Source organism: Populus alba, chromosome 9 (assembly GCF_005239225.2).
Source record: "Populus alba chromosome 9, ASM523922v2, whole genome shotgun sequence".
NCBI lineage: Eukaryota > Viridiplantae > Streptophyta > Magnoliopsida > Malpighiales > Salicaceae > Populus > Populus alba.
In genome coordinates, this window is record NC_133292.1 from 6,427,098 (window position 1) to 6,443,282 (window position 16,185).

Genomic DNA, 16,185 nt, shown 5'->3' on the forward strand with positions numbered 1-16,185 from the left:
TTGATTGATTCTGGTTTTTTGGATTGTTTTCTCTTTTGGAATTTATATAGAAGGTTAGAGAGGGGGAGAGAGTGATGACACTCCTGGCAGTGGCGGGATGATGGGTTATTTCTTTTATTTTTATCAAGGGAAAACTACATTCAAGTCATCAAACTATTATATATTTTTTATTAGGTCCTTAAGAGTTTCTATTGCGCACCGTTGAGGCACATATTTTTTTTACCGACCAGCTTGGTAATAAATTTTATATCAGATTATATAAAAAAAAATCAATTTATATATTTTTAAGCTGAGAATACTGTTAAAAAACACTAAATTATATATTTTCAAACCGAAATTATTTTAAAAAAGCATTTAAAAATACTCAAACAAATATATTTCATGTACATTGAATAATTCGTGACTTCTAAAAAAAAACAGACCGCATAAGAAGCATTTGTGTTCATCATCTCATATCCTGCTATTTATAGTGTTGCGCCTTCCACATCCCTTTAATTTAAAACATTACTTGTTTAGGTCATTGAACTTTATTTTCCCATGGGTTGTGTTTTCACGGTCCTGTATATTTTTTTCCTTCGAGGCAAATGCTATAGCCTTCGTGACACGTCAAATAATGGCACGACATTAAATAAGAGTTTGATTTGACATAGTGGAATTTTTAGTTATTACAGAAAAAATTAAAAGAACAAAATTAACTTTTACATAAATTAATAGCCTTTCCCCATCTTTATTGTACAAAAAGCACGTAAAACTACACTTTCATCCTTCAAGTTTTGATATTTTTATATTCAATCCTTGTTTCTAGACTTTACATCCAATATTTAGTTTTTTATGTTTTAGTCATAAATAGGAAGTGAAAGTCAATGGGAAGGTAAAAACAGAGCAGAAAAAAGTTTGATAAACCACATTTCAACAACAAAAAAAAAATCAATCTTCATGATCTCAAGCTTGTCCTAGAAAAGAGAATTTAGTAGTTGTGTTGTTTTCCCCAAAACGTATCATGAAAAGAATACCAAGAGCTGCGAGGTTTTTTAAATTTGATTTAAATTCTGGTTTTTACAGTATTTACAGTGTGTTTTAGGGTTGCAAATGAATTTACTAAAGTTTGTATGATGTTTTTATCATATGCTTTAAAGTAAAAACGATATAAAAATCAGGGGTTTTAGGTTCAAAAATCCAATTTATAATCTATTGATGACTGGAGGTGATATATTGTTTGCCCATATAATATGTTGTCAGCTCAATTAAAAAATAATAATTGAAGGATAATGCATCATCCTCAACTCATCTAAAAAAAAAGAAAATTAAGCGCTCGACCTTGGGTTTTAGACCCATCAATCTACAGACTTTTAAATTGGTTTTTGTGTTTCTTGATTTTTTGAATTAATATTCTTGCTCTCATTTTTAAAATTGTCTAGTTTAGTTATTTTTAAAATAATATAGATATTTTTGATGGTTTAAATGATTTCATAATATCTTTAGTAGATTATTGTCAATTATCTTTATTTTATTTTCCTCTTGCATTTAGAATAGATATGCAGTAGATGCATTTTAAAAAACAAGGATCACATAACAACCATATGCATTAAAAAAAAAACAAAAATCACATGACAACCATAATAAATCTCCAAGTTAAATAAAAAAATGCATATAATAAAAATGATACCCATAATAAAATATTTGCATTTATATTTATCTTTCATTTCATGTGGGAAAATTAACTTTCTATTTCAGCTACCAGCAAAGGTTAAATATTTTTTTTTACTTACCCATTAATATATATTTTTTCACCCGTATTGTTCAAAAAAGGAATCATCTTTCTATATACTATTTAACAAATTTCATGTTATGAAAAAACACATATATAATAACGTCACCTTCTTTTTTATTTTTATTTTTCATGTGCAGAATTAACCTGGAATCCTACCAACAGTGCAAGAAGAGTACATTCTATACATCACCTGTTCGGACCTTAGATTTAAATAGGAAGATTTAAGATCTAATTCACCGCACGGTGGAATTGCCATCGGAGACAAGGAGTGAAAATCTAGCCCCGAAGGCCGAAGTTGCGAGTGGAATTGCCCTTAATAACTTACACTCCACAGAAACATCTTTTTTTTTTTTTTTTTTTCTCTTTAAATATTACACAATCAAGCATGCATAATAATCAATTTGTTTACAGAAATCAAGGAATTTCAATTAATCATGTCCATCCAAAACCACAACGAAAGGCCAGTGACCTTTTACCCGATGGCCCCTTCCGGTCGCCGATAGGGCAAGGAGGGTTCAACGCCTCTACATGGACAAACAAGACATGACAGTTGACATGGATGGAAAATGGGCCCTGACATCGAATCAGCAGACAACTTCAATAATAGTAATTTCAAGGCTCGTTTATTTTTATGTTTTTAAAATATTTTTATTTTTTTTATTATTTTAAATTAATTTATTTTAATATTTTTAGATTATTTTAATATATTTTTAAATAAAAAAACTTTAAATAATAACTATTATCACAATTTCAAATCTCTATAATAAATTTAATCGAAACACTGACTTTAAGAAGTTCTTGACTAATTTTCATTTCCGAAAAAGAAAGAAACATTCCTTCAAAGCAAGTACAAGTCCTTAACAATATCTCTAACTCGTGTTTAAAGTTTTTGTTTTATTACAGTCAAGAACAGCTAAAACTCAAACACTGTTTAGAGGTAATATATACTCGAAAATGTTTTTTTTCCTTCCAGGATACATGCTAAAAGAACTAATGGAGGTAATTTGATACCATCTCCTGTTTTTTGTGTTTTTGAAAACTACTTATTTTTAATGAAAAATATATGAAGGAAAAATCCTGAAACGTGTTTATTTTAAGAAATATATTTCTACTTTTTTTTTTTTTAAAAAAAACAAAAAATCAAGGCAATACCTAACAAGACCTGAAAAAGAAGAAGAAAAAAAAGACTCCTTCAAGAAATCAAGTACGAAGCCCAAGCCCAGTAAAATTGGGTCTCTACAAAGCAAAGCAATTAAAATAAAAAGGGAGAAATTTCGCCGCCTCTCAGCCACTTCCTGAGTTGTTAGCCCTCCTGCTAAAACCTCAGCCTCTCTCTTTCTCTCTCTAAAACCCTTCCCCTCCCCTCCCTCTCTCTCCACATTTCTACTAACATATACTTGCACACGCTCACCACCACCAACAATATACCCACGTGTGTATCGGCTTGTTGATATAGAGCTACGATTTGTTCAAGCTTTTTTCGTCACTTAATTGGTAATAATAATAATCAATGAAGTTCGAGTCTTTTTGTGTTCTGGTTCCTTTCCTTTGCATTTTGCATGTTGTTCCACGAACCCCTTTTCTTTTATTGGTCGTGATTTGTTTGATATTTCTGTGTAGAATTAGTGTTTAGAGGGCAAAGTTTTGCTTTCTGGTTACGGAACTTGATTATTTTAATTCTTAATGTAACCTGAAATCTTTGTATGTATTATCGGGCTGTGAATTAATTGATTTTTATGTTCATCGACACGGGGGTGGGATTGTGGCGTTTCTTAAAACCGGTCTCTGAGTTTTAATCTGAAAGTGAAAATAGAATCATCAAAGTGAGTTGATGCCACAGGATTAAAGTTTGTTTACGAGTGTCTGTTGCTTCTGCGATAGACACTGTAACTTAATGGCTGCTTTAGTTCATTTTTTAATGATTGAAACTTGAAAGTGCCTTTTGGCTTTTAAGCTACAAGGTTTGAAACTGATCGAGTGCATCTCTGTTGAGTTGGTAATCTTGTTCTCTGGCTCTACACCAGAAGCTTTCCAAGATAAGTAAGTGAGGGAATATTGAAAGTCTCACATCACTGTTTTCTAAATGAAATATGCATTCATTTATATGCCAGAGTACTTACAGATGCACACACACAGACATATCAATGAATGACTGCATTCTCTTGTGGGTATTCTGATTCTTTGATATACTGATAGTGTTTCAAGCTATCGCTGAACTGGATAGTTTCTTTTTGAAAGCTAGTGAACCCTGTTAAAGTTTTTGACCTAGGAGGTGAGAATGGCTGGGAAATCTAATAAAGGGAGGAACCGGAGAGGATCCAATAGCACAACAAATTCTTCAGAGCCAACAGCGTCATCTGATGCTCCTGTGAAAGATGACATAACCGCTTCTGAAGCTGCTTCAGAAGTTGGTGTAGCTATTGTTAATGGAGCACCAGCTGGGGGTGAACCTGCTAATGGCACCTCAGAGATAAAGGAGTCTGAAACAGCAGATTCTACGAGTGAAGCAAAGCAAGGTTGCCTTCATGATAGTTATTTTTTGCTTTCCAAAATCTCATTGCTTTCCACCAACAGCTTGGTTTTGTAACATTACTATTTATGTGCCAACCCAACTTAGCAAAATGACCATGCCAATTATTTGTTGAACTTGAACTTAATTAAATGCTGCATTACTGGTTTGTAATCTTTGTCTTTTGTTTTGTCACACCTCTCATGTTGTGTTATCCCTGTGAGCGCAGGTGATCTTCATCTTTACCCCGTCTCTGTCAAAACACAAAGTAGCGAGAAGCTTGAGTTACAAGTGAGCTAAGTTGTTCATTAAAATAATGTTATTGTTTGACAATTTTAATGGGAATGATACTTGTGCATTTGATTTACCCTCACAGTACCTTTTTTTCTGTCCCCATTCTGCAACACAAGTTTTTTTTTTGTCAACAAATTAATTACCTCTAGTTTTAAACATGCTCTCTCTCTTGGTACGCCATTTGCTTATTCACATCAATCAAATGATAAATAATAAACAATCGCAGTTGAACCCAGGAGATTCCGTCATGGATGTAAGACAATTCCTTCTCGATGCTCCTGAAACATGTTTCTTTACATGCTATGACTTGTTGCTGCACACAAAGGATGGTTCAACTCTTCAACTTGAAGATTATAATGAAATATCTGAAGTAGCTGACATTACTTCTGGTGGTTGCTCCTTGGAGATGGTTGCTGGTCTGTTAGCATTACTTGTTCTTTTGGTAGTAGAGATCCATTTATGGACACGTCTAACGTGGAAACTTTATTGGCAGCACCTTATGATGATAGATCGATCAGGGCTCATGTTCACCGCACAAGAGAATTGCTGTCACTTTCTACACTTCATGCTTCATTATCAACGTCCCTTGCTTTAGAGTATGAAAAAGCACAAAACAAAGCTCTAGGTTCAGGTGGCTTGTGATATTCATCCTACAATCATTCTCCTTTAATTATTTATGAAGTAGTTCTTAACACTTCATTTAATGCCAAAGGTGTTTATACAGTGCATTTCACTTTAATGTAGATACTGGAAAAACTGAGGTCCCTGAGCTTGATGGGATGGGATTTATGGAGGATGTTGCAGGTTCGGTTGGTAAATTGTTGTCATTCCCAACAAAGGAGATTACATGTGTGGACAGTATTATATTTTCATCCTTCAATCCTCCCCCAAGCCATAGAAGGTTTGGCCCTCTCACTCTTTCTCCTCTTTGACTATTGCGCAAATAATTTGACATTTCCCTTGGAATGTGTTTTAGCAAAATAATGTTTTCTTGGTTGCCTCTCCAGGCTCGTTGGGGATTTGATTTATTTGGATGTAATAACATTGGAGGGTAACAAATATTGTATTACTGGAACCACAAAGATGTTCTATGTCAATTCAAGCACAGGGAATGTCCTTGACCCAAGGCCAGGTAAAGCTATCTCTGAAGCAACTACCCTTGTTGGACTCCTGCAGAGAATCAGTCCCAAGTTCAAAAAAGGTAAAGGAAGGTGACTGAGAATTTATGGTTTATTGAGGCTTGAAGTAGATTTCTTCGTGCTGACTTTTGAATGATATGGTTCCCCACATGTTCCTGTTTTGAAGCTCTTCGTGAAATTTTGGAGCATAAGGGCTCTGCACACCCTTTTGAAAATGTTCAATCTCTCCTGCCACCATGTTCATGGCTAGGATTATACCCATTTCCTGGTAAGTGTAACTTTGTATATTCATGCAATTTAGTCCTCATGAAGTTGTGAAACCTTGCTGTGTTAACTTGAATGAACTCCTTTTCCTTGCCATTTCTAGAGTAAATCAACTCAATGTATTTTGGCTTCTTCGAGATAAGGCCTGAGCTGTAATTCTAATTTTGATTAGATTTTTTTTCGTTGCTCACTCTCAAACTTGTCCAGTTCCATCCAAGCTTCAAACTCTTCCTTCATTTATATCATTCTTTTGTTCATTTAGTAACGCGGCCCCCCCATCATAGGTATCAAGGAAGTTTATGTTAACGTTTTTCAAGTGAAGTAACTTTACAGATTGTTGATTTCTCAAAGTTGTGAATTATCATCCATCTCTCATCATTGCTGGTGACAAATCTGAAATTCAAGCTTTAGTAAGTTTTGATGAGGCATCTGATTTGGGAGTTTTTTTTTTTGGTGGTGGGGGGGGGGGGGTTGAGGATGTTACAGTGGTGTAGCTACATTGAAAACATTGCAGTGCAAGAAGTGGGAGGGATAATTAGAGAACAGAGAGATGAAAAGAGGCAATTGAAGATAAAAAATTGAAAGGTGGAATTGTAGTTTGAGGAGAAGAGAGCTTTTCTTCAGAGTCTTTTCAAGCTTAACATAAATAACAACCAAAAGGAATCAGATAAAATCAACCTTGCCCTGTATCTCCTCACGCTTCTTTTATCAGTCTTTATTTGTTATTCCTACCATAGTTTTTAGATAATGCTTTTCTTAATAGATTAAATGTGGAAAAAAATTACTTATTTAGGTCCCATGTGATTTTGTCGTATTTCAGGCCTGAAATGTAAGAACAGTCTGCTACAAGTAATTGATTGTTCTGGAAAAGTTTTTGTTTTGAGAAGATAATTAGAACTTCATTTAGTGGTGAAATTTTATAATAAATATATTGACATGTGCTACTAAAATGAAGATCAAAACAAAACAAAGAAAATGGTTTTGAAGTACCAATTCAAGGCACTGCGGCATGTTATAGCATGGCAGAAATACGCACCTTCATATGAATTGGCTCCTATCCATAAGAATGACAAATCTGTGGAACTTAGAGGTTCTTTTGGCATTTCACCCTCATGTTTTTTTGTCAGATCACAGACGTGATGCGGCCAGAGCAGAGGATGCACTGACTCTTTCATATGGTAGTGAGCTGATTGGCATGCAAAGAGATTGGAATGAGGAGTTGCAATCCTGTCGGGAGTTTCCCCATTCAACTCCTCAGGAAAGGTATATTTGTCATCTGTGCTAGCAACTTTATAAAGTTATGCATGTTGTGTGCTGTTTTGTTTCTTCAATGTACAATTCCTTTATATAATTTCATCCCCTATCCCTTATCAGGAATTTTTTGTTGCAGGATTTTGCGTGATAGGGCTCTCTACAAAGTGACTTCGGACTTTGTTGATGCAGCAGTTAAAGGTGCTATTGGAGTAATCAACAGATGTATTCCCCCCATAAATCCAACTGATCCAGAGTGCTTTCATATGTTAGTGGACCTTTAAAAATTCTGAATTTCTATTCCATCCTTATGAGAAGTCCATGCTATTTTTATTTGGCTGAGCATTGCATGATATAATTCTGCATTGTTTTTTTTAATGATGATGGGCTATGCTAGCCAAAATGCTATTTCTTTGAGAGGTTTGTGATCATCATTAAACCTTTTCATAATAGCTTTTTCTTGTTTATTCTTGTTCTAGGTATGTTCACAACAATATATTCTTCAGTTTTGCTGTGGACGTGGACCTTGAACAGCTCTCCAAGAAATGTAATTCAGTTACTAGTTCAAAGATGGAGAACACTAGCTCTTCAATTAATTCTTCTGAAAAGGTCACCAGTGATTTGCATGGGGATGGTGGAATTGCCAATGGGGTGAAATCTGATGGATCAACCGTTGAAGTGGTGGAATTGCATCCCGAGTCATCTTCTGAGCCGCAGTTGGCTGAGAGTGAACAAGCTACATATGCTTCGGCAAATAATGATCTGAAAGGCACCAAAGCCTACCAAGAAGCTGATGTCCCTGGTTTATATAATCTTGCCATGGCCATAATTGATTACAGGGGTCATAGAGTGGTAGCCCAGGTGTGTATCATAGATGGGATTCTCTCTCACACTCACACTCACTCACTCTCACACTCACACTCACACTCACACTCACACTCACACTCACACTCACACTCACACTCACAACCACGACCACATATACAGAAACACAAACTCGTGTGTGACGCTTTAGTTTAACATGTATGCATCTAGTTATCATTGAAATTCTGTTAAAAAGGAAAGCAATTTTAGGCAAATTGCCCTTTTTTGTTGTTCTACAAAATTGGTTGCCTCCTTTTGCTTTGGCAGCATAAGTTATTTTACAACTTGTTTGCTAATGAAGACTACTCATCTCTGATATTAGGGGGGAAAAGAACAATATTGCAAATCCTATTCCATTTTGTGTTCCCTATTGCATTGAACTCCTTGCCTCACTTGACGGCCAGTAGTCATTTTTGTTATTCCTGTCTTTTCTTTCTTAGACTTATTTTTAATGTTTTTGGACATATTACCATCCCACTCTTTTGAATTTTGTTGTAGAGTGTCTTACCTGGCATTCTTCAAGGGGATAAATCAGACTCTCTTCTGTATGGTTCTGTTGATAATGGAAAGAAAATATGCTGGAATGAAGATTTTCATTCTAAGGTGAGAAAGAATTTAAGTTATCATGTTATGGGTTGATGGTGATGCAAACATTAATTGAGCATATCTTGTATTCAAGGTAGATAGTTTTGTTAATGTTCGTTAATATAAACATCAGTATGTTCTTAGATGTGTATATGAGACACTTATTCATTAAGTACTGATCTTTGTGTGTCTCAGGTAGTTGAAGCTGCCAAACGCCTTCATCTAAAGGAACACACTGTCCTAGATGGATCCGGGGATGCTTTCAAATTAGCCGCTCCAGTAGAATGCAAGGGCATTGTGGGTAGTGATGACAGGTGAGGTGATTGTCTTATTGGGTTATTATCCTTTTAAGTTCTCCACTTCTATCATTTTGTAGCCCTTTCTCGCTGTCATCTCTATTGCCTTTGTTTGTTATAGTATACTAAGGCTTGACACTTATATGGTGACTGGCATCAGTCTGAGAACTGCCTTAATTGACTTCTGATCATTCCGTAGCTGTGTTCTTTTCTCACTAAAACATGAAATGAAAATCAAAGAAATAAATCAGCAGCTGCATTACTGTATACTTCTGTATATTTAATTAACTTCCAGCTTCAAACTGCTGTTGGTGTGGAGTTAGGCAGTATCACATTATTAACATCCCCATAGTATTTAATCTTCTATGCCATTCTTCACCATGTTATTCTATGGGTCTTTTGTTTCTTCTATCCAGGCATTATCTACTAGACTTGATGAGAGCTACTCCTCGTGATGCAAACTATACTGGACCTGGCTCACGGTTTTGCATATTGAGACCAGAATTAATTTCTGCCTTCTGTCAGGTATGTTCTTATGGACAAAATTATTTTATCTTAGGCTTGTTTGCTCATGTTCTTTATTTTTTATCGGAGAAGGCTGAAGCTGTGGCAAGATTGAAGAGTAGACCAAAATCCGAGGGAGGGGCTCACATTGCTGCAGCAGATTCTACAGAAGTTGCTGCTGGTGATGAGCAAGTTAAACCTGAGGAAGCTGCAGCTTCCATCAACAATCAAGTAAGCATTGTTTGCTAACCTTTTTTTCACTTCTGGCTCCATGCTTAAGCTAGCATAAATTGCACCACCCCATGAGGTTCATGGGATTGAAAAGTGTGCACGTGTGGAGTAATCTGGAGGGTTCCTGTGCAAATGAAATGTTTTTTCTTATTATGGTCGTAAATGCTGCAACATGGCACGATTGTGCCTGAGTGTGGAAATTCTCTTATTATATCAGAAGCAATACATGGTCACAGTAATATGTTCAATTAGGTAACATATAGTTACGGATTTCTTTGGAGGGCTAGTGTATACTAAATTTTGCAATAAATGCCAAGTGATTTATTGTGATATGTATATGAACATAACTTCCCCACAATTGTGTGAGCAACCATTTGAATCATGTGGCTCTTTGCATTGGTCACAGGAGATTGCTAAAGAAGGGAAAGCTGACACTGTAGAAGAAAGTGCTCCTGCTCTTGCTGGAAGCTCTGAATCTTCCGAAGAAATACTTTTTAACCCTAATGTTTTTACCGAGTTCAAGTTGTCTGGAGATCCAGAGGTGAACACCTAACCTTTCAGTTTTCTTTTTGTAAATCTCATTAAAGTATCCATTTGAATTTGCTCGGTTTCTGAGTAGTGAACAAATATCTTGGTTACCACTCATGGCCCAAAAGCTGTTGCGGTAGCCACACAGTTACACCAACCAGCTAGGAGTTCATAGTTCTATTTTCATTGCCATTTATTAGGAGATTGCAGCAGATGAAGAAAATGTGAAGAAAGTGGGTTCATATCTTGCAAATACTGTGCTTCCAAAGTTCATCCAAGATCTTTGCACACTTGAAGTCTCGCCCATGGGTGGACAAACTCTTACTGAAGCACTACATGCTCATGGAATTAATGTTCGCTACATGGGAAAGGTAAGCATATACGTTTATTTAATGCTCTCTGGTAATTTGAGGCGCTAAGATTCCAACACAATTATTTTGTTAACTGACAAGTTTTGTAGTTCAACTTTAATTAGTGATCATGGAAGTCACTCTTGTCTATTATTTAATATGCGTTCTGTTGGGCAGTGTTTGACACAAATCAATGATTTCTTCAGGTAGCTGAAGGGATAAAACACTTACCTCATCTATGGGATCTTTGTTCCAATGAGATAGTTGTCCGGTCTGCAAAGCACATCCTCAAGGTGACCACCTTTAACTGACCTCCTTAAATGCCACATATTGCTTTGGAAATTTCTTACATTTCTTTGTTCTATTTTTCTAATAACTTTTGAAGGTCTTTAAATTAATACAATGCGTATTACATGTGCATGTTGACAGCATTTTCTGTTGTGTCTTGGCAAATGGGCTGCCCAGGTTTCTTAAGAGAGGCATTTTGTACTTCTCTGAAGTGTTTTTCAGGATTTTATTGTTCCAGTTAATCACTAGTTAGATGATATCTGAAACTTCTAATCATGGAATTATTTAGTCAGTCCAGGTCAGGCATCTAACCTTCAAGCGATTAAGTTGCTTGTGCAAACCTGTTTGGGACCGAAGTAGCTTTGGCACATTCTTTTCTAATGAATTATATTTGCGTCCATTAATTGGCAATGGATCTTTGATGCAAATTGTGGTTGTGGAACAATGCTACTGAAGAACACAATGTGGACGCACTCCAAAAAAAAAAAATACCAACTATTAGATCATTGGAAGGTTCAATGATTTAATGGCTGAATTTTTTCGTGACTCCAATTTGAGGAGTCTCCGGTAGACTGGGCTTATTCTTAATTGCATCTCATTTGATATTCAAATTTAACTTCCCTTTTCTAGTTACGGGGATTGGTGGCTGTTTTGGTGCTATCAATTTTATTATACATGGGAAAGTGCAACCAGCTGTTATTGTGTAATCATAATAAGAAATTCTGATTTTTTTATTAGCATTTGCAGAGGGTGCTTAATATGAAAAAGTGTGCACACACAGACAAATATATTGTCCTTTAAACTTTTGCGTCTGGTACTAAGTAATTGTCTTTCTCCCACCATTTTGCTGGTGATGCAGGATCTTCTCAGGGATACAGATGATAATGATCTAGGGCCAGCAATTTCTCATTTTTTCAACTGTTTCTTTGGAAGCTGTCAAGCTGTTGGCATAAAAGTTTCAGCTAATGGTCCGCATTCAAGAGCAGCAAAGAAAGTATGTCCACAAACGATTAATAGTCATAGTTTTTTGGTTACTGTATTATGCATTATATTTGATCCCAAGATGTTATCAGCTACTTCTCAAGGCCCCATGTGCTATGTTTTTCACTCTGACCACACCATGTCTCAGATTTGATAGGTCAAATCTCACAGGGAGAGGAATAGTTGCGTCTAAAAGTTGAAATATGTTTAATGCTATAGATACTCTCTCTCATCATTGTTTATTTCTTATTTTGAAACACTTACAGGAACAATCTGGCAATCAGTCTTCAGGAAAATCCTCTAGGGGACAAACAAGGTGGAAAGGAGCATCTGCAAGAAAGAACCAATCCTCATATATGAATGTTAGCTCAGAAACTCTATGGTCTGACATTCAGGAACTTGCAGAGCTCAAATATCAGGTATCTTTTACCATTTCGTGGGGTATATGTACTACAGGAATAATCAGAGATTCTCTGGAAGTTGAATTAGTCCATTTTATTACATTGCTATCTATTTTTCGTATGGGAAACATTGCTACCATATCATTTGTGTGGGGTCCCTTATTTAATTGCCTCTGCTAAAATAAAACATTTAAGTGATCTTCTGTACTGTAGCATATCCTGAATCTAATGCTCTTCTGTGTTTAGTTTGAGTTACCAGAGGATGCGAGGTCACAAGTGAAGAAAGTCTCGGTTATTCGGAATCTTTGCCAAAAGGTCAGCTTCAGTTCCTATCTCGTCCATTTATATTGATATAACTGTATTTGTATTTTCAGAGTTTTCACATTGATTGATTTTTGGTAAATGTCTTTCTCATCCTGTGATGCCTGGAACAGTGCTTTTTTAAAAAGTATATGTTCAGCAGTGGCCATAAATACCCATGCTACTTATTTCCTCAACCAATCTGACTTTTGTTTCCTTTTACTGTGTTCTTGCAAAAAAATAAAAATAAAAAACAGCTCGTGTTTGCCTTTTTGGATGCTAACTGTAATTATATTCTGATGGTTCAGAATTAGACCAATGAATTTCTTTTTGGTTTATGGTTGACATTCTAAATGGTTAATTTTTTTTTTTGTGGTTTCCATAACAGATGGGAATTACCATTGCAGCTCGCAAATATGATCTCAATGCTGCAATGCCATTCCAACTGTCAGATATCTTGAATCTCCAACCCGTGGTAAAGCATTCAGTTCCTCTATGTTCAGAAGCTAAGGATATTGTGGAAACCGGAAAGGTTCAACTAGCTGAGGTATGCCCTAGACATGCTCATAAGTGAACTCGCAAGACCATACCGTGTTGATCATCAAGAATTAAAATTTGTTATTGGATAATGTTTCTTCTAGGACAGGTATAGGTTTCAGCTTCAAATTTTATTTTTGGTAAAGACAGTATCTGAAAAATTAGAGTATCATTCATGGGTAACACTATTTTCAAGTAGAATAGCCTTTCACGTTGCCAAGTTGCAAGCCTATCATATGATCTTTGACGTTGTGGAATGTAAAAACATGTTGGTGTATATGCTATTTGTTTCTTGAACTGCATTAGATGGTTATTAAGTACTGTTTCTTTCTTTTGCTTCAGGGGATGCTTAGTGAAGCCTACACGTCATTTTCCGAGGCATTTTCCATTCTTCAACAGGTATGTCATTCTTTTTTTCTCCATTCAGTTAGCAAGTGTCTGAGATACATATCTTGACCATTTTGTATCATGTTTTAGGTGACTGGTCCAATGCATCGGGAGGTTGCCAACTGTTGTCGGTAGGCATCGTAACTCAATAACCAAATTATGCTGGGTTTCTGATTCTGTTTCTTAGGAACATGTAAAATTATGCTTATTTTAACTATTCTGGGTATAAATTAAAACTGCAGTGTCATCTACAATAATTCGACCAACTTCAACTAATTTTTCTGGTTACAAAGCGGTTCTCTGTTAATTTCATTTGCACTTGACCTCAAATTTTCAGGTACCTGGCCATGGTTTTGTATCATGCTGGTGATATGGCTGGAGCAATCATCCAACAGCACAAGGAGTTGATCATAAATGAACGTTGCCTGGGATTAGACCACCCAGATACTGCCCACAGGCATTATTTCCTTGTCACTGTGTCCTTGACATTAAGTTCCTTTTCTTTGGTGGTGTTATTTTGCTATGCACTGACAATTGTCTGGCATAATCTGCATTCTTAAATTCTTTCAAAATTGAGATGTCTTTGTTTAAATTGCTGTAATTAACAGTTGGCATCCTGTTTAAAATTTGGTAGGTTGAATTGCTGGCTCACTGTGTGTTTTGCAATTATGCAGTTATGGAAACATGGCTCTCTTTTACCATGGACTAAACCAAACAGAACTTGCACTGCGACATATGTCCCGTGCACTGCTCTTACTGAGTTTGTCTTCTGGGCCAGACCACCCTGATGTGGCTGCAACCTTCATTAATGTTGCAATGATGTACCAGGACATTGGAAAGATGAATACAGCTCTTCGCTATCTGCAAGAGGCTTTGAAAAAGAACGAGAGGCTTTTAGGAGAGGAGCATATTCAAACTGCTGTATGCTACCATGCTCTTGCAATTGCATTTAACTGTATGGGCGCATTCAAGCTATCACACCAGGCATGGTTTTACATGACATTTCTTTAGCATTAATTTATTCTGATATGAAGGAAATACACATTACTGAATTAGCTTTTTCTTGTGCACAGCATGAGAAGAAAACCTATGACATACTTGTCAAACAGCTTGGTGAGGAGGACTCAAGGACTCGAGACTCTCAAAACTGGATGAAGACATTTAAGATGCGAGAGATGCAGGTTGATGCATAGTGTTACAAAAATGCTCTCATTTTTCTGTTTCTCTCAAGTTTTCTGAATTTCTAAGTTTTCTTTTACCGATGAATGCACAGAAGCAGAAAGGTCAGGCATTGAATGCAGCTTCTGCTCAAAAGGCGATTGATATATTGAAGGCAAGTGTTATTTACTTTTTCTTTGATTAAATCTGATGAGATGATTAATTGATAAATGGATATGGGCATTTTGTCATTTTGTCATTCTGTGCTTGTGGAAATGGTTCCCCATAACAATGCAGGCATTAAGCATGCCCAAGTAGTTGTGCTGAAAAACCTTGTGTGTTCTTTCATCCTTCTTTGTTTTTCTGATGCATCTCTAATTACATGAATAAATTTAATTAACTAGATGTAACTGTCTGTAAATATGGCATGTCCAAGTATATGTTGGTGAAGTCTCTTATGCAACTGTCTGCTGGTGTCTATTGAAGATCAGATTTTCTGACATTGATTTGTGTGGCAGGCTAATCCTGACCTGTTGCATGCATTCCAAGCTGCTGCGGTTGCTGGAGGATCTGGATCCGGGAGTTCCAGTGGTTCCATGAACAAATCCCTTAATGCAGCAATTGCTGGTGAGACACTTCCACGGGGAAGGGGAGTAGATGAACGAGCTGCTCGTGCAGCAGCAGAAGTTAGGAAGAAAGCAGCTGCTAGGGGGCTCTTGACTCGTCCACATGGTGTTCCTGTTCAAGCTTTGCCACCTCTCACTCAGCTCCTCAACATCATTAATTCAGGGGAAACTCCAGATACAGTCAGCAACGAGGAAGCAGCAGGTGGAGTGAAGGAAACTAATGGACAATCTTCTAATGACCCGGTAGATACTCAAAAAGACCAAACATCAGGGCAGGATCAGGCTCCTGTTGGATTGGGCAAAGGCTTAGCATCATTAGATGCCAAGAAACAGAAAGCCAAAGCCAAAGTCGCAGCTTAAAGTTTAGAGGCAGAGATTGGATTGATTGGTAGCAAGGCTTAAACTTCTTGCCATCTGTGGGACAGGCAACACTTCTTAATGAATTTCAGTGGTGACCAGCCATCTACTACTCTTAAGAAACAGGAGGTACTGAGGCGTGCCAAAGAAACCATCTGTATTCCTCTATTTGCCCAGTAAGCAAGCTCTTAGATATAGTCGAGGGAGCGCGCATGGGTACAGTGAGGTGCAAGGTAGATGATTTGTGACCTGTTCTCATGTAGGCACACCAAATAAATTGGTGGTTAATTTTCCAGCCAGTTAGTTCTGTAACTTCAACTCAAAATTAGTTTTGTAGTTGATTTTGTAGGCATTTTTGTTTTGATTCAGTTCTTGAATTTTACTTTATTTTTGATATTTTAAATTTATGTTGTTTTCAATGGTGGCTTGCTATTGGCTCCTTTGTTTTGTAAGGGACAAGGGATTGTTACTGATTTCACATGTCAGTGAAAATATTATTTATTTTGCTTTAGTAGCCTTTTAATGGAAATTAACAGAGGCAATTGCTGTTGCTACACTGAAATA

The 16,185-nt window shown here is 36.4% G+C and overlaps 1 protein-coding gene across 4 annotated transcripts; it reads left to right on the plus strand.

Moving 5' to 3' along the window:
- The first annotated feature begins 3,050 nt into the window (after positions 1–3,050).
- On the plus strand, positions 3,051–16,132 carry LOC118027661 (clustered mitochondria protein-like). Of its 4 annotated transcripts, none has more exons than XM_035031064.2 (29): positions 3,051–3,265; positions 4,010–4,287; positions 4,510–4,571; positions 4,801–4,990; positions 5,068–5,205; positions 5,319–5,475; positions 5,582–5,775; positions 5,880–5,981; positions 7,105–7,240; positions 7,368–7,496; positions 7,708–8,089; positions 8,591–8,695; positions 8,873–8,991; positions 9,390–9,498; positions 9,571–9,708; positions 10,115–10,249; positions 10,437–10,607; positions 10,793–10,879; positions 11,734–11,868; positions 12,122–12,274; positions 12,503–12,571; positions 12,945–13,103; positions 13,436–13,492; positions 13,571–13,611; positions 13,818–13,937; positions 14,155–14,464; positions 14,554–14,661; positions 14,754–14,813; positions 15,157–16,132. In XM_035031064.2, the coding sequence occupies exons 2-29, from the start codon at positions 4,050–4,052 to the stop codon at positions 15,622–15,624; spliced, it is 4,272 nt and encodes a 1,423-aa protein (XP_034886955.1). In that variant the 5' UTR covers positions 3,051–3,265; positions 4,010–4,049; the 3' UTR covers positions 15,625–16,132. The 4 variants fall into 4 exon arrangements, with proteins under 4 accessions (XP_034886955.1, XP_034886958.1, XP_034886956.1 ...); XM_035031067.2 differs by having other exon boundaries at positions 4,014–4,287; XM_035031065.2 differs by having other exon boundaries at positions 4,029–4,287.
- The last annotated feature ends 53 nt before the right edge of the window (positions 16,133–16,185 follow it).